The sequence below is a fragment of the Nelusetta ayraudi genome, unplaced genomic scaffold, assembly GCF_046127955.1.
Source record: "Nelusetta ayraudi isolate G7.1 ecotype Tasmania unplaced genomic scaffold, CSIRO-AGI_Nayr_v1 ptg000237l, whole genome shotgun sequence".
NCBI classification, from domain to species: Eukaryota; Metazoa; Chordata; class Actinopteri; order Tetraodontiformes; family Monacanthidae; genus Nelusetta; species Nelusetta ayraudi.
In genome coordinates this window covers 1-22112 of record NW_027466286.1, presented here as the reverse complement: position 1 = coordinate 22112, position 22112 = coordinate 1, and the positions used below count along the sequence as shown (strand labels likewise).

Below are 22112 nucleotides of genomic sequence, written 5' to 3'. Positions count from 1 at the left end.
ACTTTGCTCAGAGTCCGTCATTTATTCGTTTCACAGACCTTTCAAGTCTCTTTTGTAGGAAATGTGAATCCAACTATGTTAATACCCAATTCCGTTTAATCGCTTTAAGACATAATCTACTTGATCACAGACGGTAAACTGTTAATATCATCATGTAACAGGTTTTTACTTCTGTGTAAGATACTCTCTGCATGTATTTGGCTTTGGGAAACAGGTGTTCTGGAAGTCTTTGTGCTGAACAATGTTTGCCAGTGGCACCAAAAATATTAAAAAGAAAGAATAGCGTTTAAGACAATAGCTTCACTTTATTTTGGGAAGAAAAGATGAAAGTGACTGTGTATAATTGTTGAATTATCAGGCAACTGTCACCTGGATAGGGAAAACTCTAAAACCCAAAGATCACAATGTGATTTTTTTTTTTCTCAAACAAATAACAACTATGACTTGTGTCTGAGCATCAGTCCTGCAGGAGCAGCCAAATGTAATGAGAAATGCCACAGCTCCGGCGCAGCTGAGATAACTGTCTCCCAAAGCCAAAGAAGAGGACAAAAACTCCAGCCATGAAGACTAAAGATCAGACGGTTTGGTCACAAATAAACCATTCTTAAAAAAAAAAAAGAAAAAAAAAGATCTAGCTAGAATGTCACAGTAGAGGGATAATCATCCTTGTTTTGTCTGTGCTTCAGTGCAGTTATTCTTTGATCTCAGATGGCTAGGCTAGGTTGCAGCACTTCATATAAATACCAAAGAGCACCTGCAGGCATCGCAGGTGACATTAAAACCAAGTTTTTCTTTCAATACGAGCAACAATTGATTTGTTTGTCTTTAAAACCCTGAGATCTCGCCACATAATTGAGAAAATGACAACGTGCAATCGGAAGAAACGCAAACAGAGGAGAGCGGCCGTGTACTGTAAACAATTGGTACCTGTGCACAGACAGTTGGACAGAAAATATGTGGGAAAAAAGCAAAATCAAAATGTTCTCATTCATTAACGTTTTCTGCAATGCATGTTATGGCTTATTATTTCACATCTAAAAAAAAAAACAAAAAAAAAAACACAATTTGACACTGAACTGATCTAAATGGTGTTAAATTGTGCAGACAGCTGGAATGAAATCGAACATCAACCGGCGGCTCTCCACAGTGATATGCACGAACGATGCTCTGTATTGCACCCGGAGGAAGAGAAATGGCGAAGGCACATTGCGACGTCAACATCAGTGAACGTGAAGCCCTTAGTAGCACTGCTGTGTGGACTGCTGGAAGGCACTAATCATCATGTTCCGAGTCCTCCTGTCAGGCATGCACGCATCCGACGCACGCCGTCGTGTACGTGCTGCAAGGTGGCACTTCGCTCGCAAACGCAACGTTACGATACACAGCTCAGCTGCGATCTCAAATACGCATTCACACACAAAATACGCCCGTTCACATGCCTCATTGAATTACAAATACCTATTTTTTATTTTTTTTTTTCTACTCACACCGTCTTCTCAGGATGCTCAGTTTGGAATTAAGGCTGCTCCTCTTGCACTGCAACCCGCTGACCTTCTCAACGACCCCAGGTTTGCTTTAGTGTTTGTTTCCTGAGCAACAAGTATCTCAATCAGGAGCGGCTCCCCTTCAACCTGACCGCACGTGGACCTGAAGGCGGCGAGGACGAAGCCGTGCTCGTACCAAAGTCCCCACGGGGCCGTCCTCAGGTCTAGGAGAGGCCCACCATGTGATCTATCTGCCGCATGTAGACGCTCTTCAAAGGCAGCGCGAAGCGTCGCTCCACCGGGATCCTGCTGCACTGTTGAGGGGGATGAAAGGCGAGACGCAAAGTGTCAAAAACACCGTGCGAGGCGCTTGGTTTGGTGGCGAAAGAGAGAGAGAGAGAGAGAGAGAAAGAGAGAGAGAGAGAGAGAGAGAGAGAGAGAGAGAGACGCCAGGACGTACGTTGGTGAAGTTGCTGTGCGGCTGCTGTCCTTCTGCCTCCTCTCGTTCCATCAGCAGTCCGTCCTCGCAGGGGAAGACGTCGCTCCACTGCTTCTCCCTGAAGCGCTTGTCTATAGGCACAACGTGACCCTCCGTGGTGAAGATGTACTTGTTGTCCGACTTGTGAAGCGGATTGTCCTCATCGAACAGCTGCAATTCAGAAAAAACAGAAAGTCAGTTTTTCCTTAATACAGCACCTTTTGCAGATATTAAGTCACTTAAGTGCTTGCACAAGTGCTTTTACATTAGCGGCAAAGTCAGCTTCAGCAGGTGCAATGATGACGGCCTGCGTAATTAAAAGACGTTTATATTGCAGGGTCTTAGCGGTAAGAGAGCATTTACCAGGTAGAGGTATTTGCACGTCTCGCTGAGGAAGAAACTCTCCATGCGATCCTCTTTGGACTTGTCCACCACATGGTGGAGTGTGGCGTAACCACACCTGCAAACAGCACAAAGTCGCCTGTCAACACACGCGCACACACAAGAACCTCACCGACAAAATAAACCACAAGATCCTCACCTGACTTTGGCATTTTTCTCAATGCTCTGAAGAATATCCATTCCCACGTGCAGATAAAACGGATTTTTGGTTGCCTGCAGAAAAACAAAGTCGATAATAATAATAATGATCAGAACCTGAAATCAATCACAGTGAAAACACGGATCACACACAAGCTCAGATCCGGCGAGTGAAATCACGGCTCTGCCCTGCACAATTTATATAGGGTTAGCCTAATGTTGCCTTCACCATCGGATTAGTATCAATTTGTAGTTGACATACTTGTGCTGTCCTAGTTGCAAACATTGACTGTATACAATGAAGGACGAAGGTTCCAGTTTCAAAATAGAGCAAAAGTGGTAAAAACCTGTATTCTATTGATTAGCATTCCACTCTAGTACTTTCAAAGCAGAACAGTGAGGAGCAATGGCAGCATTCTTGCAGTAAAAACTGGAAGAGGGTTTGGAGACAGGAGCTACCTGGTAGAGAAGATACGTGGACTCCACCAGCTCTGGTCTCAGGGGGTAGAAGAGCACATCGGGGGCCTGCAGCTGCCAGTTGTACCTCTCTGGCAGCGCCCCGAAGCGCTTCCAGATGGCATAGTAGAAGGCGTGGAGGCAGATGGCGTTATCTACGTCTCCGTTCAGCACCTAGTAGCACAGCAACACAAGAAACACGACTGTTTGGCTGAGCCCCGAGGCTACAAACCTCTGTTGTATCTTCCAGGGAGTGAGTCATCTGACCTGCAGCCCTGGGAAGAAGGCCTGCAGGGAGTCGATCCAGGTGTTCATGATCTCGCCGCTGCACATGTTCACGTTCACGTAGAGGGGCGGGTCGCCCTCTCCCTCGTTGCACAACTCCCTCCTGAGAGACGGAGACAGGGAGGCCGTCGCTCAGGATTCATTTCAATGAAGTTGCCCACAATCGGCTTTTTACGACTTCTGCATTAATGGGTCAATAGCGCATGCGGAGGAGCACTGTCACGTTGTATCGCGCCTCTGTAACTCACATGATCTATTGCCAATCAGAACTATCCTGGATAATGTCACTTACAGACAATCAGAACGAGCTGCAGTACCTCAAGTGGCCACTGGAGAGAAAAAAAATCGGCCCGCCGCAATATTGCCAGTCCGGTATCCAGTTTTTACAATATCTCCATGAGCCGAACGTGGCCATTCAAGTCAGTGTGCAGGTCCACACCAGGCGCAGCGCGGGCACGTTTCAGAAGCGCCCCAGAAGCGTTAAAAACGCGGCGTCCTGGCAAAGAACACCGCTGTCTATTTTTTGACGCTTCACGTATCGCTACTGTGCATCCGGTAGACTTTCATCATAATACGCAATGTGCTGGATTTTCTTTTTCTATGTGCTGGATTTTACAGTGAAACGTAACAGTGATGCATCGGCTTCGACGCTGTTCAGTTCGGCCGTCAGATGCTAAAGCACTTTAAATCTGAAACTATGATGAACAAAATCCACGTATACTTCAAACCTGCATTTTGTATGATACCAGCAGCTCGGTTTATTATTGTTTTTCTTTTTTACACACAGCGATATTTGGGGACACAGTTGGGACGGTCAAAAGAGTTCTGTTTCACTGTTGTTTTCGTTAAATCTTCTTTAAATTCTTGCGTGAACCGATCGAGCCGCTGCACGTTTGGGGACTCACCCTCTCCTCATGTGATTCTGAATGCTCCTATAAGCCGCTTGGAACATCTTGTAGTCCTCCTTCTCACCGAAGAGGATGTACGACTTGAGCAGGTACTCGTAGAAAGAGTCCATGCCAGCACCCAGACCGCTCTGCTTGCCAACCCACTGGCCTGTTTGGATGTTCACTACGTTCCCTGTAGAATTTCACAGAGAGAAACGCTTGTAACGTCCTGTCTCACATCCGACTCGTTGCCTGAGCTGCGCTGCAACGCCGGCATGAGAAGCTGCACGTACCCAACAGGCCCGTTTCGTTGTTCCTCAGGCTCCACAGGGCTCGAACAGCTCGTCTGGCCACCCACTCGAAGGTGGAGTCGCCGATCAGGCGGCTCAAAATCCCAAACTCCACCAGCAGGGAGCCTGCACCTGCCGTGCAAGTTTCTCTGATGCAATCAGCAGGAACCCCCGTTTTCAGGTTCACCTGGAGTTCAGATAAAAGATAAAAGACAAAAGATGAGAGATGAGAGATGAGACGTGCCTACGTTAGAAGTTTAATCCGTACGCCTTACTTTACTGTGCAAAGCGTGCTACTCACCCTCGGGTGAGGAATGCCAGTGTGTGTGTTCTCGAAGGCTGGTAGTAAGCGGACGGCCAAGTCGTGGGCCAAGTGGAGCAGCTCGTTATCGTAACCTTCAAAGCCCACCTTCCCAAAAGGATGCTTCGGGTCCGTCAGCAGGATGTGAGACGAGATGAGGCTGCCAAGGATTCTTTCAAGGAAAGGAGAGTTTGGCATCAGGATTGAACAGACAGATGCAGAAGCGTGCCAATGTCTCATGCTTTTGTTCCAAAGACCATATGAAAGGGATTTGTGTTGTTGCTTCTATAAAAGGCTGACCAGGCCTGGTTTTAGTAGTTATCATGATCACAATGAAAATTCTGACTATTAAAAGCTTTGGCAACGACTGAATGCGGACATGAAAAAGGAGAGTTGGCCGTTGACATGAAGCACAGAGGACAAACTGGAACTGCAACTGATTTAGTTTATGGTCTGATCTGTTTGCTTTTTTTATTACATACTTTATTTCAGGAAGTGAACAAAATTAACAAAGGCAGAAATTAAAAGTGCCCGGGCAGAGTCCGGCAATAATACGGTATAATAGAAGAATGTAACGCAGATAAGTCGTTCTCAGACTTCAGAAACACTGTTGGAGCAGTTAGTTGTTATTGAATATGAATGTTAAAAGGTACAGATCACAAACTGAGCTTGTCATGTACTGTTTGCATAGGACCAAGACAGCAACACCAACATTGGTACCTGATGTTCGCCTCAAACACCTGCACAGTGGAGTTCTTGTCAAAAGATACTGTATCTATAACCAGCTTGACAGCTCTCTGGAATTCGGTCACGTTGCCAAGCACCTGTCAAGAACATACACTTTATGATGTGACCACAATATCAACTGCAGAAACAACTCCGTTTGCTTTCATGGAGGGTACAGGGGGTGTTGCAGGTGCTAAGTTCAACGCTATTTTTAACCAATGAAGACCAACTTTTTTTTTGACACAGATTTTAAGAAACAGATCATTTGAGAATTTCAGCCTGGTGAGGGCATTTAGTGCAATCAATAATAGGCACAAAGGTAATTTGGTGTCCCCGACACCTCTTATACACCACACCATACTGGGCCATGCATCTTCCTGAACACGAAGCAGAGGAAAACAACATACACTCTTCAAGTGGATGGGCTTGTTCATAGAGAAAGGAACATTAGAATATTCTACAAAGCTCACATTAAGAAGTGCATAGCAGAAAAAAAAGGAACTTAAAAAAAAAGAAAAGACTGCGACAAAAAGAAGAACATAATGTGTTGGAAGAACTCTCTTAACTGCACATTCTAGTACAACACTTGACCAACTGTCACTCTGTACTGCAGTCAAGTAGTTACAAATGTGGATATTCTTTCCTTGAATAACGTTAAGGTTGTATGAGTTTCAGTGTGACTTACCAGAAGGGTGTCTAACGTGTCGATCAGTGTCAGAGAATAGTTGCCCAAGACGTCATTGATGTTGATGTTTGACCTGAAGGGAAAACAAGAAAAAGAGTAATAATCAGCTAAAGGGGGGGTTTCCCTCTTCAATTTTAAAAAATAAAATAAAAATAAGGTTGTTTTATTTTAACTAATTGTTTCAGTTAAATAATGTGTCAGATTAGACCAGTTAAAAAATACAGACGATCTTCACCATGTGTGTGAAAGTATTTCTGGTATTTGCATTAATACAGTAGAATTTAGCATATCTTCAGAGTTAAGAGTTAAAAAAAAAAAAAAAAAAAAAAGAAGAAGAAGAAGAAGAAGAAGAAGAAGAAGAAGAAGAAGAAGAAGAAGAAGAGGTCATTTGTGATCTTCAAATGGGATTAAAGTGGAGCACTAGAGGCACCCAAGAATCCTCTCCCTCGGGACATTAGCACCCATTGCTTTGTTCACAGTTTGTACTGACTACTCGAAGACTTGAACACTGGCCAGTAGATTCAGCAGCAGCAGGAGTCAGCGTGACTGTATATTTGCCTGTACTCGAAACGGCCCAGTTGATGCTTCACAGTTAGAATCTTAACAGTCACGGACGAGATGGACTTACGGGTTCAGAACGTCTGGTCCCCTCCCCACACAGTCAATGGGATTCAGCTCATCTTCTGGAAAGGCGTATTTCATGTAATTGTCATAGCCGAAATAGAACATGTCTTTGGCCATGCCCTTCATTTTTGCCTTTAAGGAGTCCGGGAAGGTGCTGTATCTCCGGACGTACTCGTCCTTGTTGCCATCGAAGAAACTCAGGTAGGACCGCCTGAGCGACTCCTCTCCCACCGGGGGGCAGGTGCTCGTCGACTCGTCGTCATACTTCTGCTCGTGTACTTGCTGTGACCAGGACTTGCCCCCCTGCTCAATCACTCTTCCCTCCCGGAACAACAAGTCCAATTTGCGCAAACTGAAACTGAGGGGGAAGTTGAATCCCCAGCTAACGTTGGTTCCGAGTCCGAAGGCTAACCACAGAACACAGCTGAGGGACAGTCTCAGGACGACCAGACCAACTACGAGTGACCTCCATTGCATCTTTGATCCGTGACGAACTTAAAACGCATCATTTAAGTTCGCACACGGGCGACAGGTGAGACTGAAAATCCTTCCAAAGCCAGACTACAACCGGAGAGGCAGGAGTGATTCAGCCTGACAGGCTTCCTGTCAACAGACCCGCCTCCTCGGGATGCTCAGCGGCGATTGGTTCCTTCGTGGCACGGTACGGGAAAAAGCAAAGGGCGCTGGAACTCTGATTGGCTACTGAGTCGTCGATCTCCTCGGCGTATTACTTACGTGTCATACCTTAACTTCTGCGCCAATAGATAACGGACACAAGAAGATAGATTCGCACGCCTTCAAACCCACGGCGTCTTAGCTTCCTGGCTTATCCGGCTAGGTTTCAAGTTCGAAAGTCTATCAATGAGACTACTTCTTGAATATAATTCCCTTCATTTAGTAACAACAAAAATGGAAAAGCATATACAGTATGTGTGGCCGGCGCGCTGTTCCTCGCTCCTCCCAACGCAGCGCCCAAGTTCTCGATTTCACTATTTGCGGTACGGTGCCCCGCACCTTTTACATACCGGACTAGTCTCACCTGACCAGTTTTTTTGTTTTGTTTTTTTCCGGTTCTATTTCCTGCGGCGGCGGCTGCGGCTGCGGCTTCGCGCGACGTTGCGTGACAAGAGTCGGTGCAGCAGGTGCGAAGGACCTCTGCTACTTTACTGTGGCTGTGAATGCACCGTAGCGCTGGTTGTCAGTTTCCTATTGTAGGATGTGTTTTGCCTTTGTCGCCGTGTTTGAACTTCCTTGCTGTTCCTTGTTTTTGCGATGCTCGGGTTTTATTGCTTTTTTCTGCATTTGATAGCGCTGCGCGCGGAGGCTTTGTTTGTTTTCATCATTTTGCAAATTTTCTGATGCGTCCCCCTGATTATTTTGGTTGTTGATTTCTTGATTAATTTGAATCATTAATTAGTTTGAATATGGATTTATTTATTTTGTTTGTTTCAATTTGGTTCATTTTGTATTTATTTAGTTTCTGGGTTAATTTTATTTGAACAATTACTCTGTTATTTTGCATATTACTTTATTGTAGTTTAAGGTGTGTGAGTGTGGGGACCACGACAAACAAAACGGACAATCTCGTGCTTAAAAAGCATGCCTTCTTTATTTCTTGAGTATATTGAAGTGGTCTTATCTTGCTTTTGAACTCTACCTGGAGAGGATGACCCTGCACATTGCTTTCTTCAGAGTTGAGAGACACTGCACAAGGCACTTTGATTTCTGCCACTTTCAGCCTCGAGACAGCTAAAAGACATCATTCCACGATGGCTGCTTACAAAACAGAAGCCAATACGCACCACACAATCCTGTACAGCTTTACTTTAAGTACATTCAGACTTTTAAATAGGATCATATTCATACACCACATCTTACATGAGTAAAAATCATATGAGCTTGACAGTTTTTATAAACCTGCTGTAATTGACTTGCATGAAAGCACTTTTTTTTTGAGAAAACAAGTGGCCTGAATAGGAGAAAATCCATTAAGACTTTACAGATAATCAGGCAAGTGAGCTTGACAAAAGTCTGAAAACCACGTTGTCCACATCAGCCATCTCCTTGCATCATGTCAGCGCAAAGAGCATCTTTTCTTTACACAAGACTATAAGTATACCCAAGATTAGCATTTACAACCACTGGGTACAATTAAGTATAATTCCTGAATAGTGACAAGGAGAGCAAAACAAGTTTCTTTCTGCAGTTTAGAGGAAACAATTAACAAGGTCACAAAATGCAAAACGCATCTTTAGATTAGTCGTCAGATTCATAGTTTTGTTTTTTACACATAAATCATTCTCAAGAGGTGTGAAAGAAATGGGAGATATGAACAGTGCAGCGTGTGAACTGAAGACTGTACATCATCACAGAGTGCTGGGGGTGTGGCTTGATGGTAACATGGCAAACACAGCTGGAAACCAACTTGAGCAGATTTCAGCTCCTCCGGGACTTTGAGTGCTGGATGAGCCACTGAAGTGTGATATCTGCAACAACACGAGACACTTTGTCACACCTGCAGGAGAAACTATCACTGATCGTGCTCGTGCTAGTGCTAATGATTAGTATTTGAGTGCACCTCGGATGAATCTATAATTCAGTGAGTCTTTCTTTATGACAAATGAGTTTTTGGAAGTGAACAGTAAGAAGACATGGTTAGAAATGGAACACATTACCAATATTGTCTTTCTCTTTGCAGGAAATCGAGTAGCAGCAAATCTCCCTGTCCTGAATGGCTGCGAGATTCCTTTATGGGAAAGAGAAGGAAAACTGATGTGAAGTGAGCCTGACACGCTTGACACGCTTTTCCTTGCCAGGAGAGGGCGCCAGATGCATAGCCAAAAAACTTCTTAAATTGCTTTAGAAATGAGGCAAATAAACCAAATCAACATTTATGTACATGAATGTAGCAGAGTACGCCACGTGTAGATCGTCTCAATGAACAATAATTTTCAGATATCAACAAAAACAACGATGAACAAAAGCCCTTTTTCGCGCAGTGATGAAAGTGTTTCATGAGATTTGCATACCGTACATACACTTACATTTTCTCAATGAGTTGCTTTTCATCTAAAGCAGTGGGAAGATCCCTTTTGTTACCAAGAACCAAAACCTGAAATCGCAACAGAGTTAAGATAAGAAGTTTAAGTGATGGGAAACCCTCACATTGCAGTGACGTCGACAAATGAATACTGGTGTATGTAGAACACTTACCGGAATTCCTTGCAACTGGGGTTTATCTAATAAGTTGTGAAGCTCATTTCTCGATGCTTCCACCTTCTCTCGGTCTGCTGCATCCACCATGTAGCTAAAAAAATCACCAAAAGCAAACAAGAATAAACACTTTGCCTTGAAACGTTACGTTATGTTGACTCTAACGCTAAATGCTTATTCAATTTTGGCCTTCAAACAGTGGAATACTTACACAATTGCATTGACACCCCGACAGTAACGCTCCCACATGCTCCTGAACCTCGGCTGCCCTCCTATATCCCAGATCTACAGACCAATCAAACATCAGTGGAGTCGTCAGAGACGTCATTTCCTCTGTGCAAAAAGGTTTCTATCTTTAATTACCTTTATCGTGACGTTTCCTTTCGCGACCTTCCTCATATTGAACCCGACTGTGGGGATCATGTCTTCACTGAAATGCCCCGACTGAAAGAAGAAAAAAAAAAAAAACATAACTTTTCTCGAACCGGAAGCCTTTAGAACAATTACAACAAATGCTGTGATGTAAAACCACCTCAACGATGCATTAAAAAGAATGCATGTGATCCACTGATTTATATAACTGCATGATTTACAAAAAAAAGAAAAAAGCAGATATGATTGTAACAGTTTCAGAATATGTCAGGCTCTGCCATTTGTTTTAGAAATATTGGTTTCTTATTGGATGTTTATTCTACCACTGAGATCACCATTAGATTCCCTTGCATATAAATGTATTGGATTTTTTTTTCTCAATGTTATGCTGTTTAAATGCTGATAACATTTCCATCTGCAACCCTTTTGAGCGTTCAACATCTTCCGCATGCGCATATCCCAGCACATGATTAGCCAGTCACCTGATCAAGCAAACTGGAAACGAGTGCAGTGGTCTCATGACTACTGCGAAAAGAGGAAGCACCGCACTAAACTAAACACAAGCCTTCACTTGTGCTCATGGTGGCTGGCAGGGTGCACCTTTTCCTTGTTAGTGTGAAGAAAGGACAGGACCTTGTGTTTCAACCACAAACAACTTCCTTCTCAGAAAACCGCCACATGAAGGCAAATTTAAAAAAAGAAAAAACTAAAACAAACTGTTTGACGGCGTAGAGACAACTTTCCTTATAGGTTGAATAGGAAAGACTTTTAACTTGACGCCGGTATTTTCTCCTGAGAGAAATACAGATACATTCACTGAACACTTGTGCTGCAATCTGTAAACATCTGCACATCATACAAAACTGAACAATAGATCGTTATAAAGATATAGTACTACGAAATAAATACTTTTCAAGGGTCCAAATGATGGTTTACATGAAGATAATAACATGGACGAACAAATCATATCACTCTACCTTAGAATATTATATTAGGATGAAAGTATTAAGACTGGCGGCTTCATTTAACGGATTTACAATGTTTTCAAAAAGCCCCTCAGACACTTCTGGCAGTGGATTCATATATTCCTCTGAGGAAATAAACTGAAGAGTGGCAGTTTGAGAGATTAAATATAATTAATAAAATGTATTGATGTCTTTAATTTATTATCTATAATTATATAATATATAATTGATATCTAAAGTAGGTATTTTGACATGTCATTGTTGAAATTGAAATTAATTTGAAAAAAAAAACTTAATGAACTTAATGTTACCAAAATACGTTTGAAGTGGTGGTGGCAACTAATGTCTCATCATTTCACAAGCAGTCAACCACCATTTAAAATGATGTGTAACAGAACACCATATTTTCAGTTGTGTCATAAATAGGTTATTTAAGAAAAAAAATTTTTTTTTTTCAAACAAGGATAATGTTGCCAATTACTCGACTTTTATTATTATTTATTATTATTAAAAAAAAAAAAAAAAAGTAAGACACTTGACAAATGATGCTGCTGTTGCACATACTCAACAAATCCACTTTAAGAGTGTCCACCCATATCATTTGGATGCAAAACGTAACATGGTGCCTCTTATTCTCTCCAGGATGCTTCACCCTTGCTGGCATTAGCAAGTCAGCATCTCCGAAGCCACAACAGAGTGCATCATTTTACAAAGTTAGCTTTTGTTTCATCATGACTCAGAAGAAAACCCAGTTTCGAGAAACCTCGCAAAGGTTGCATCAGATGAAACAGGCAGCCAGGGGGCAACACTCTGGTCAAGCGTCAACCCCTGCAGAGGATAGAGAGGCTGTGCTCCTTTATCCAACGTATTATTGGCATTTGATAACGCAAGAAAGACAAAATGTTAATTAAATATCTGTATCAAATTTCTGTATCTTCCCAGAATAACACCTGCCCGTGCACCCAAAACAAAAATGCACGAACACATAATATGCATTTGAAAGCTAAATATTAAATATGCACGGGGCGTGCATCAAGTGAGCGAACCCAAGCTCCACAGCACGCGCTGTCTGGTGATTTGCAATGGTTTTTTTGTTGTTTTTTTTTCGAGCAGGTGGGTGCAGGTCTGTGTCACCCTCTTCCCGTCAGGGACGAGGTCGTAATGTGCTCTTGTTTACGTGGGGGTGGTTGTCAAAGTGTGTTTTGATAGGATGTCCCTTGAAAAGGAAGCGTGTTGACCTTTGGGAAACGTGTCATTTTACACCAAAGCGTGATAATAACAAAAAAAAAACACACCACGGCGAGTATTTGCTGGGCTAACTTTAGCATACTACACATCACGTTCGGTTACGCAAAGTAGCTCAGCTGACTTGTTGACCCAAAGAACAGCTACTCATACCCGGGGTTGTGTCTGTGGAGACTTTATCCAAAACAAAGGAAAACAGAACACGTTGGAGCAAAACCCTTGGTTGATACTCCCAAATCCTAGCTTGGTAACGCTAGCAGTGCTAAGTAAGCAGCTGAAGACTTACAGCGATGACGTTAACGAATGTTGTTTTCCCCGAGTACTGGAGGCCGACCAGCGTCAGCTCCATCTCCTCCTTCCAAAACAGAGACCTGAACCAGTCCAAAAGCCGGTTTATTAGAGCTAGCATCTTGATGTCGCTCTTCTAAACTCCCCTAAGCTTGCGTCTGTTTCTCCCTTCCTGTCAGATGTGGCCTTTTCCAGTGGGGAAGGGAAGTGGGACGCTGGCAACTGTCATATGACCAAGCTGCAAGAGTGTGCTCAGCAGCGCCCCTGTAGGCGGACGGAATAATTCTGCCCAGGTTTATTGGGACTATCGCAAAACATAACCAAATTTTCGAGAAATGTCTTGAAAATGTTTCTAGAAAAATGGAAAATCAATACTGTTGAATGTAAGCTCTGTTGATGTTAACGTTTTCAAACTCTAGAAACCATTACATTAGCTAGTAATATGTGCAACAACAACAACAAAAAAAGAAAGAATAATGAGCTTTAAAAATAGGATAGGCTCCAGCAAAACCAACGATATTGAGTGCAATATTCGGTGATAAAAAAATAAAAAAAAAATGTTGATGTAATTGTGAGTATATATAGTAATTTTAAAGTTATCTTTTCAATTATCGCAATTGCTGCTCAAGCCTTAAAATGAACACATGGTTGTTTTTCACGCGAACCCACGCCAGGTTCTAAAACATGTCTAAACGTACTGAACTGTCTGTCTTGGGGCCCAGGGGAGGAAAAAAAGAAGAGGAAGAAAAACGGGACAAAGACAGAGGTAACGTTGCCATAAAGATAATGACATGACAGTATTTGACAGTTCGTTGCACAACGACGTATCGTCGTTAATCATTAGCATAAAATGGTTTGCTAGTTATCAATAAATATCTACCGTTAACAGTTTTAATGTTTTAACGTCGAACGAACGAAGCTGTTATGGAAAAAACAAGGAAACTACTCCCACCTTACTTTCCATAGGGAAATGTCTAAATATTCGAACCATTCAGCAGGTGTTATACATTAAAATGTGTTGACATTTTAGTTATCTGGTTAGCGCATGTTTTCTTAGCTTGTAAGAGTCGATCAAAATGCTCCTCCTATTCTACCCTTTTATTATAGTTGTAAGCATAGCTGTATGACGTGTTACAGTTCATATTGTCTACAGTGTGTTTACAGCGTTAAACTTTACATCAGTGTCAAAGGGCACACTAATTCAGTGCATTCTGCTAATCACCATTTCGTTGTGACAATAACATTTAGTCTTATATAATTTGCATTTTAAGAAAGAGTATACAAAGTATATATTTACAGTATTGTGAACATCATGCATATGCCTATTAGATTTTTTTTTGTGTGTATATTATTTCATTTCATTTTATTCTTGAAATCATATTATGTATCTCATTCATTCATTCATTCATTCATTCATTCATCTTCTATACCCGCTTATTCCTATTCAGGGTCACGGGGGTCTGCTGGAGCCTATCCCAGCTGTCTTACAACATACAAACTCCACACAGAAAGGACCCAGTCCCGGGCATATTATGCATCTCATCATATGTATTATTAGACTAATGTTTCATACTCTTCTTCTCTCTTCAGATGCGTTCTTGAGGTTTCTCAGTCCCAGCCGCGCAAATCTTGGCCAATTTACTGCATCAAGTGCTCTTCCTGTCGCCTCCACCTCAACAGCTCAACATGTTCATGTTCGTTTTATATTTTTTGTATTTCTTTCTAATTCGTTCAAAACATTTTGATTGGGCTATTGCTTTCTGTTAATAAAACAATGTTCAAGATAAAGTTATTCAGTTTCATTTGAGTAGGTACACCAGCAGTGTAATTTACTGCAATGCATGGGGGGCACCGCCTAGGGCGCCACATTGGTTAGGGCTGGGCCTGAGTAAAGCAGTTGTATCATCCCAGATGTGTTATCCAGACATGGTCTCCAGCTCGAGATGCTGTGTCTTCGCCATTTATGGATTCGTCCATGATGATGAGCTTCATCCCACACTCCTCCTGCGACAGCTGAGCGTCACTGGCCTTTGTAAACACTGTGGGGTTGTTGTCTAAGGCAGAGGTAACGGATGAAAACAGGCATTTTAGAAATCACGTCAAATCCATCCTTACATTTTCTGTCACTGCTTTCCTAATACTGCACTCAGGCAACACTGCTGACCACTGTGCATAGCTGTCAACTATCAACAACATATGTCAATGGTTTAATATCTTTAAAAAAAAAAACTTTGTTTTTTAACGTGCAGACTATATTATAAAACTCTCTTGATTATGTCGAATTGCAGATTAACATTATTTTCAGCCAATCTGTTATCAATAATTCACTTGCTTCACAATAAAATCAGTTATATTTACTCAGCGACTCAGAATTTCATTAAAAAAATAAAGCTATGAAGCAAAAGGTTGTGAAGCAGTGAAGTAATATTATCATCATGCTCAAAGCTATTAAAACATGTAAAACATGTAATCTGTGCAGACAGATCTTTTCCATTTACCGTGAAAAGTATGTGTCTTGGACAAGTTGCTTGCTGTGTTTTTCATGAGGTATTTTATAAAGCTGTGTGTCATAAACACAAGGAGGGTGAAAGATAGCAACACAAAGCCAACGCCAAGGATCCCATGAACCAAACTGATGCCTGGTAAGACAAGGGATGCAAGCAAAACAAAACATTCATTACAAACTTTCATCCATCTCCTGCATTAAAAAAAAAAAAAAAGAGACCATGCTTTCTCAAAGTACGCTGTATGTGCACCTACCAGGTGAAGTGCAAATTGAGTTATGGGTTTTATTTCCTGGAAACTCATCATTCAAGCCAAGCGCACTGCACCTGTTGACCAGAGAATGCAGCTAGAGCGATATGGCCGTTCATTTGCATTATACTTTTAATGCCGGAGACGTATTGACTTCTTACTGTGTTCGTGGCTTGCAGACGTATTGTTTCTCATCAAAATATTCATGTGTCGCGCACATGGGCTCGCATTTGTAATTGCGTGTTGACCTCTCCTCGTCCAATGGCTCTGCAGGGATTGACAGATACACGTAGAAAATTCTGCATTACAACAACAACAACAACAGTTACATGGGAGTCAATTTTCAGCAAAACTGGTTAACACTACCCTGCGGTGTATGAAATAATCCCCTACAAATAACATCCGACTTTGGGTTTGCGCAACTGTTGCCACAGTGCGCAAACTCCACACACTGGAGCCACTGAAAATGTTGTGCAACCTCTTTTTTTTGCAGGTCACTGCAAACACGAAGATGAGAACATTTGTGGCAGAATCAGCAACATGTACTTGTTTTTCGAAATCTGCTTGCTTACTATTAATTTTTTAATAATTTTAGCTAACTGTGTTTTGTATTTGCTGCTGCCTATCCTGGCCAGGTCTCCCTTGAAGACTGAATCATCTCAGTGGTATCTACCTGGTTAAAAGAAATCTTAAATAAATAAATAAACAAACTGACACTACATACTTTAGAGTCTAAAGTATGTACAACAAGAAAGTGCCACAAGTAGCTATGTCTACATTTATGTTACATTACGACAGACCACAGAAGTGTCTGGAAGATGATTTTGAAACAGATCAAATCTCAGAACGCTAAACCTGTCCGATAGCGATGTGAGCCGTTCTCCTTCCAAAGGTTTACGGTTGCTCTAATACATTTATGAGAACTTATCTTCTATGAGTGAATAAAGACAGAAAATATTGAATTTAAATACTGAAACAACATTATTTTTATTTTGGACAACATGCTGCAAAATGTATGTCTGTATGTCTTTCATAAACAAAAGCATGTTACCTCTACTTCTGAGAGATACTCTCCTACCTGTCCACTCCATTTGCTCCCACGCAGGGCATTTGCTCTCCTCGCACTCTGAGCAGTCTTTATTGGAACACAGGAAACCCTTCCTGCACGAACACTTTGCGTTTGTGGTCGATGTACAATTCTCAGCATATACTGTTGGAACCACAGCCTTGCATGTCATCGCTTATTTTCACCCCAACCACGTCATTCAGCCTCTGCTTTCTTGTAATGCATCAACTTATCAGTATTTTTCCATCTTACCTTGTTGGCAAGACCGACATTTCGTACATCTGTCAAACATGTTGTGCAGTTCTGCAAAGTGTCCATCCATACACCATTCGCACTTAGTTTTTTCAGACTCTGTGCACATCTTTCCCAAATATTGCCCTTTAAAACACAAGAAGAACAATGAATACTAAATTGTTGTATTGCGCAATGCATATAATATACATACATACATACATACGTAATAGATGTTGTAATAGCAACATTTTTTTCATTTGAAAAATAGCTTGAAAATAACATTACAGATACATACAGATGTTTATCAGCTTTGCAATACCTGGATGAGCCTTGGGTAAGAAATACTTTAGGTACACCAGTACATGAAAACTGTAGGCATAAACCGATTTACTTTCATTTTTTACTTCAATAAATACAGGAAGATAATAAAACAGTTGAATTGATACAGTAAGACACGTTTTATCTTTAAATCTTACGGAACAATTGGGGTCTTACCTGGGAGACACTTGTCACAGCAACCATGATTTCTTTCCTCCTGTGTTGGACCACACCGGGAGTCAGCCCAAGCATTTAATACACATGACAGCAACAGACACAAACTGAGAGGATTCATTCTTACCAGTGCTTTGACAGTGCCTTTGAGGTTTTATCCTCTTTCCGTTTGCTGACGTCAGGTGGCCACGTGAGCGCTGCGCTCCAGGAAGTGAGAGACCACTGATGCAGTTAACAGTGTAGTGTAAACTTAGTGTTTTGCAATAGGGAGCTGTGGATATTTTCATTTCACTCTTTAATTTTTTTTTTATTTACTTATTCCCTTCGTGAGGGTGGACAACATAATTTGCACATACACACTCTACACCTTCAAATCAACACCGACCATCAACATCAACCCCCAGCCAACAACAATAATAATGGGGATAATAACCATGGTAATAGGTAAAACGTGTGAAACATAGAGAGACAGAGCGAGACAAACTGTGACGACACTAAACAGCTGCCGACAAGCGAGAAAATAAGATCGACAAGATAGTGAGTTTGAAGGAAATGAGGCACCCATCCAGCGAGCAGAAACAACAGGTGGCAGTACATAAAGACAAAATATTGTTGCTGCCACATCATAATGAAAGCACAAAAAGCAAAAGGCAAAAAAATATATTTTCCATGGCATATTAGATAATATCATCACTCTCCCCATCCCCCTTTTCTCATAAGATTGTACATTTCTTATGTAATAAATAAGAACTTTTACTGAACTTTTCTTTCATCTTTAACCTTCATTTGCACTTTTTTTTTTTTAAATGAACATCTAATTCTGGCTGTGTCAATGCCATACCTATATTGCGCTGCTTTTCATCGCGTTAAACCTACTTTCTAACTTTATTAAATGGTTTTAAGTTCTGGCCAGTATCAGAGGAAACGAAAAGGACTGTGCATCTTTGAGAATGATTGTTGACTCATGTGCATTGTGCACATGAGACAACAATGTAAGAATAGAAAAATACAAATGGAAACATAAGCTCATAAAGAGACACTGGTTTAAAAGGCTGCACAAGGATTTTGATGTCTGCATTTTAAAAGGTGAACTAAAAAAAACAAAACTATTCATTTCAGCTACACACAGCTACAGTGTTATATGGGATGTTTTCGATATTTTGTCTTCGACCTTTAGAAATGTTATGCAAGGATGGAGCCGCATTGAAGAAGGTTGATGAAATGTCAACACACTTAAAATCGCTGGTCTTTGTAAATGTTTGAAAGGCGGCAACTGTAAGTCATGGCACTTATTACTTACTGTTTTGTTTGTTTGTTTTTAATTTGTGATGCTCAAGACTGGGTAGAGCCCAGTACTGCTTCACTTTGCACGATACTTCAGTTTTGCCAGCCCTGCATAATATTATGACAAATACTTGATGGCCAATTTCATTTTGTCTTCTTAATGACAAATAAACATTTTCTCGGTCTTCAGTTCATCTGCTTATGACCAGTTGAGGTGAGAATGAAACACAAAAAATGTAGAGTGAGAGAGAGACAGACAGACAGAGTGAGTGAGTGAGTGAGTGAGAGAGAGAGAGAGAGAGAAATAGAAGTAGCCAGAGTGAGTTGCAGAGTTGACAACAAAGCTCTCACAATATAGACGAAGGCAAAGATGAAGCGACGGCACCGAGACTCCCAGGACTGCACTCTCCGGCTCTCAGGCGTCGTGGTCACCACCTGCCAGGGACACACAGAGACTGCGGCAGTCTCGTGCATATTGAGATGCTTTTAGGAATGCCCGTCCGCACTTTGAGGACTCTGGAAGTCAAATTCAGGTTCACAGGGAGATTCAGTGCAGTGTCGTCAAGTAGCGTCAAAAAATGGTAGGATCACTCAGTAATGTGATGCGGTCTGTCTCTGTCCGCTCACACCACACCTGCTCTCACTCGGCTAATCAACACAGCTGCAGTCCATCCACTGTAATCAACCCCAGTATATATTCACACATTACTTTGCACATTGCAACACTCACAATCTTTACCTGTTTATTTACCATTTTTATAGTCCTTGATGTGACCTCTCATACCAATACACCCAGAGTTGGCGAGTAATCTGTTACTAAGTAATCCACTACTGTAATTAAACTACTTTTTTAGTTACAGTAATGTAATGTAATTACTCTGGCAAAACTGGTAATTATATCATAATTACTGTACTTTATCAAGTAATGATTCCATTACTTTTCTGAAATATTTTGCAAGCTGAAAATGTCTTATTATCCACAAAATGTCTGAAATTTAAAAAAAAAAAAACAACAACCAAAAACAACAACGTCGCAGATTGATGATGCAGCCGTGCATGCAATGTCATTGATATGCGACGACGCACCAAAGCAAGCATGGCGGCGGCAAAAGAAAAAACAGCGTTTCATAGCCAGAAAATACAAACATTATTTTGAGTTCATCTCGTCAAAATCAAAGAATATTGCGGAACGTTTTTACAAGACGTTCTCAACTGTTACTTTATCTCTTTTAAAACTAAAACAATTAGTCATAGATTGCTTATGAAACAAAGTAGTTAAAGAAGTGATGAGATTACTTTTAAGGGCGTAATCAGTAGTTGGATTACTTTTGTGGAGTAATCCCAACAACACTTGATATGCCTATTCTTTAATCTTCTACAATTACGCTCCCCACCTGATAAGTGAAAACGTTGTCGTGTTTCAGTGCGCACGTGTGTGGGGGAAATGCTACATTAAGAGCCAATAGCAGCGAATGTACAGTCACTGAGTGGGTTATGAAAATCTGTGACTAACCCCCACAGACACCTCGGACATACACACGCGTCATACAATGTGGCTGCACCACGTGGCGTTTACTGCTCTCTCCCACCCGTCACTATGGTCACACACAACCACAGGCTCGCTTCTATGAAACCTCCGTGACATAAATTCAAGTCTACTCACTGATATGTCACGGAATTCAAAAGTTGTGACAGCCACAGAAATGCCATAGAGTGACAAGAGGAGGAGTTGTGGTGATCAGTTTTGTGTGACAAAGGTTAAATTGACTCTGGAAGCTGCAGACTGTACTTGAAAAGGGCCAAATTGCCTGAAGTATTTTCTCACTTCAGGGCAGAAACCACAGTGGCAGCCCAGCTCAAAGTTCTTGCGAGTTGCCACTTACAAAAAGGGAAACTCCACATATGTAATACTTATAGGTGTGCTCCAAAGGTCTTGAGGTGCTGACTGAATTTCTGACAAAAGTACATCCCTGAACGCAGCCGAGCCAGTAAGCAAGAAAAATCCTAAACTAATATTCATCACCACTTTAGCATTCGTCGTTTAAAAAGAGCAGCACTGGTTTGGGTCGTGTGTTGGGTAACTCCTAGTCATAGGAGCTACCTTGCCACTTCCTGGAACAATGCACAGCAACTGGTAATGTTGTGTTTTGTTGTTAAAAAAAAAAAAAAAGAAGAAGAAGAAATTTTGTTCATAAAACAGTGTCTTTAGAAAGCCTTTATTCACATACTCTCAGGGGTTTACAGATCACATACACAACAAAGGAAAATCAATGCCTTACTTGCAGGATTTAGACTTTTTTTAATCCTTTGAAGACAGTTGAGTAGAAAAACATTTTTATTCAAGTAATGTGCATGGAACTTGCACTTAATTTCTACATTATAAGTAGTACTTTATTGTCACAGACAACCCTTAAATGTCTTTGAATGAACAGTTCAAGCCTATTTATCAGTTTTTCACATTCTTTGTTTTATAACAAGTAAGAGTAAACATAACATCGTCAATCTCATAATTTCTCGATTCACCTTCAAAAGAAAAACTTTTTTAACACCTTCAATATAGAAATATATATGTACTTATACTAACTACAGAGAAAGAAAATATATTTTTTTCATTAGCAAAGTGTTCAAAATAACAATATGTTACAATATATTACAATCAATGATAATAGGTTATCATTGTTTACTGTGAAATAATACACTTGCACTTTTGATTTTCTTTCCCAATATTTTAACCACTGACAATTAAAAAAAATACTAACTATATAAGAAATATAAAATATACAAATACAAGACACAGTCTTTAATTCATTTCCCAGACCTATTAAAACAGGGGAAGTTTCAGGAGTTGTTGTTGTTTTTTCCACCAGACACCACAGACTGACTCAACTTTGCGTTTGTGTTTGAAATAAATAAAACGCTTTCAAAACTCCTCTCACTGCAGTGCTGAGGTGGAAGCTTTTCCTGTGAGGTTTTTAATAATAGAATGGTACATGAAAGCAATCAAAGAATAATTTCCAATCGCTGGTGTGAAAAACTGACAGGAAGTCACTTTAGTTTTGTTTCTAAAGGGCCTTTCCCCAACCACACTGACGACTGACAACACATCTATATTGTTCTCAGTTTAAGAGACGTACTCATGATGTAATAAAACATTTTTTTTAACAAGTATTGTTTTCTGTGTATAGTTCTCAGAAACCTTTGTGGTTTAAAAAATATCACACCGAGAAACGGTGTAAGACAGAAGAGCAGCAGATGTGCAGAGTTGCATCATGGCAAGAAATATATTTAGTGGGATGGTACTTCTTCGTGGGCTATGTACTGTTCAACAAAATACTTAACTCAACTTTAAAAGAGTAAAATGATAACAATGAGGTTATCAAGCATTACATGGAAATCTGACATGATTTATCTAACACTCTGAAAGCCAAAGTCAGATATGGACC

At 41.0% G+C, this 22112-nt stretch overlaps 3 protein-coding genes and 1 long non-coding RNA gene across 5 annotated transcripts; 1 reads left to right on the top strand and 3 right to left on the bottom strand.

The window, feature by feature from the left end:
• Positions 1-2: 2 nt before the first annotated feature.
• Positions 3-7672, bottom strand: LOC142882189 (ER degradation-enhancing alpha-mannosidase-like protein 1). The gene is made up of 12 exons (XM_076016766.1): positions 6761-7672; positions 6133-6205; positions 5442-5545; positions 4722-4893; positions 4424-4607; positions 4149-4323; positions 3226-3346; positions 2962-3132; positions 2504-2577; positions 2326-2422; positions 1945-2133; positions 3-1798 (listed from the first exon to the last, which is right to left on the bottom strand). Exons 1-12 carry the CDS (start codon positions 7231-7233, stop codon positions 1709-1711), a joined length of 1923 nt encoding a protein of 640 aa, XP_075872881.1. The 5' UTR covers positions 7234-7672; the 3' UTR covers positions 3-1708.
• A 671-nt stretch (positions 7673-8343) lies between these two features.
• LOC142882191 (ADP-ribosylation factor-like protein 8B-A) lies at positions 8344-12973 on the bottom strand. Its single transcript, XM_076016769.1, has 7 exons — positions 12838-12973; positions 10333-10413; positions 10181-10254; positions 9970-10063; positions 9801-9868; positions 9432-9502; positions 8344-9242 (listed from the first exon to the last, which is right to left on the bottom strand). The coding sequence occupies exons 1-7, from the start codon at positions 12958-12960 to the stop codon at positions 9193-9195; spliced, it is 561 nt and encodes a 186-aa protein (XP_075872884.1). The 5' UTR covers positions 12961-12973; the 3' UTR covers positions 8344-9192.
• A 42-nt stretch (positions 12974-13015) lies between these two features.
• On the top strand, positions 13016-16810 carry LOC142882193 (uncharacterized). Its single transcript, XR_012925750.1, has 2 exons — positions 13016-13132; positions 14430-16810. It is a non-coding gene; the product is annotated as an uncharacterized LOC142882193 (long non-coding RNA).
• On the bottom strand, positions 14063-17526 carry LOC142882190 (tumor necrosis factor receptor superfamily member 3-like). Of its 2 annotated transcripts, XM_076016767.1 has the most exons (7): positions 17389-17526; positions 16912-17037; positions 16672-16803; positions 15755-15860; positions 15600-15670; positions 15338-15478; positions 14063-14893 (listed from the first exon to the last, which is right to left on the bottom strand). In XM_076016767.1, exons 1-7 carry the CDS (start codon positions 17504-17506, stop codon positions 14742-14744), a joined length of 846 nt encoding a protein of 281 aa, XP_075872882.1. In that variant the 5' UTR covers positions 17507-17526; the 3' UTR covers positions 14063-14741. The 2 variants fall into 2 exon arrangements, with proteins under 2 accessions (XP_075872882.1, XP_075872883.1); XM_076016768.1 differs by lacking the exon at positions 15338-15478.
• Between the last annotated feature and the right edge of the window lie 4586 nt (positions 17527-22112).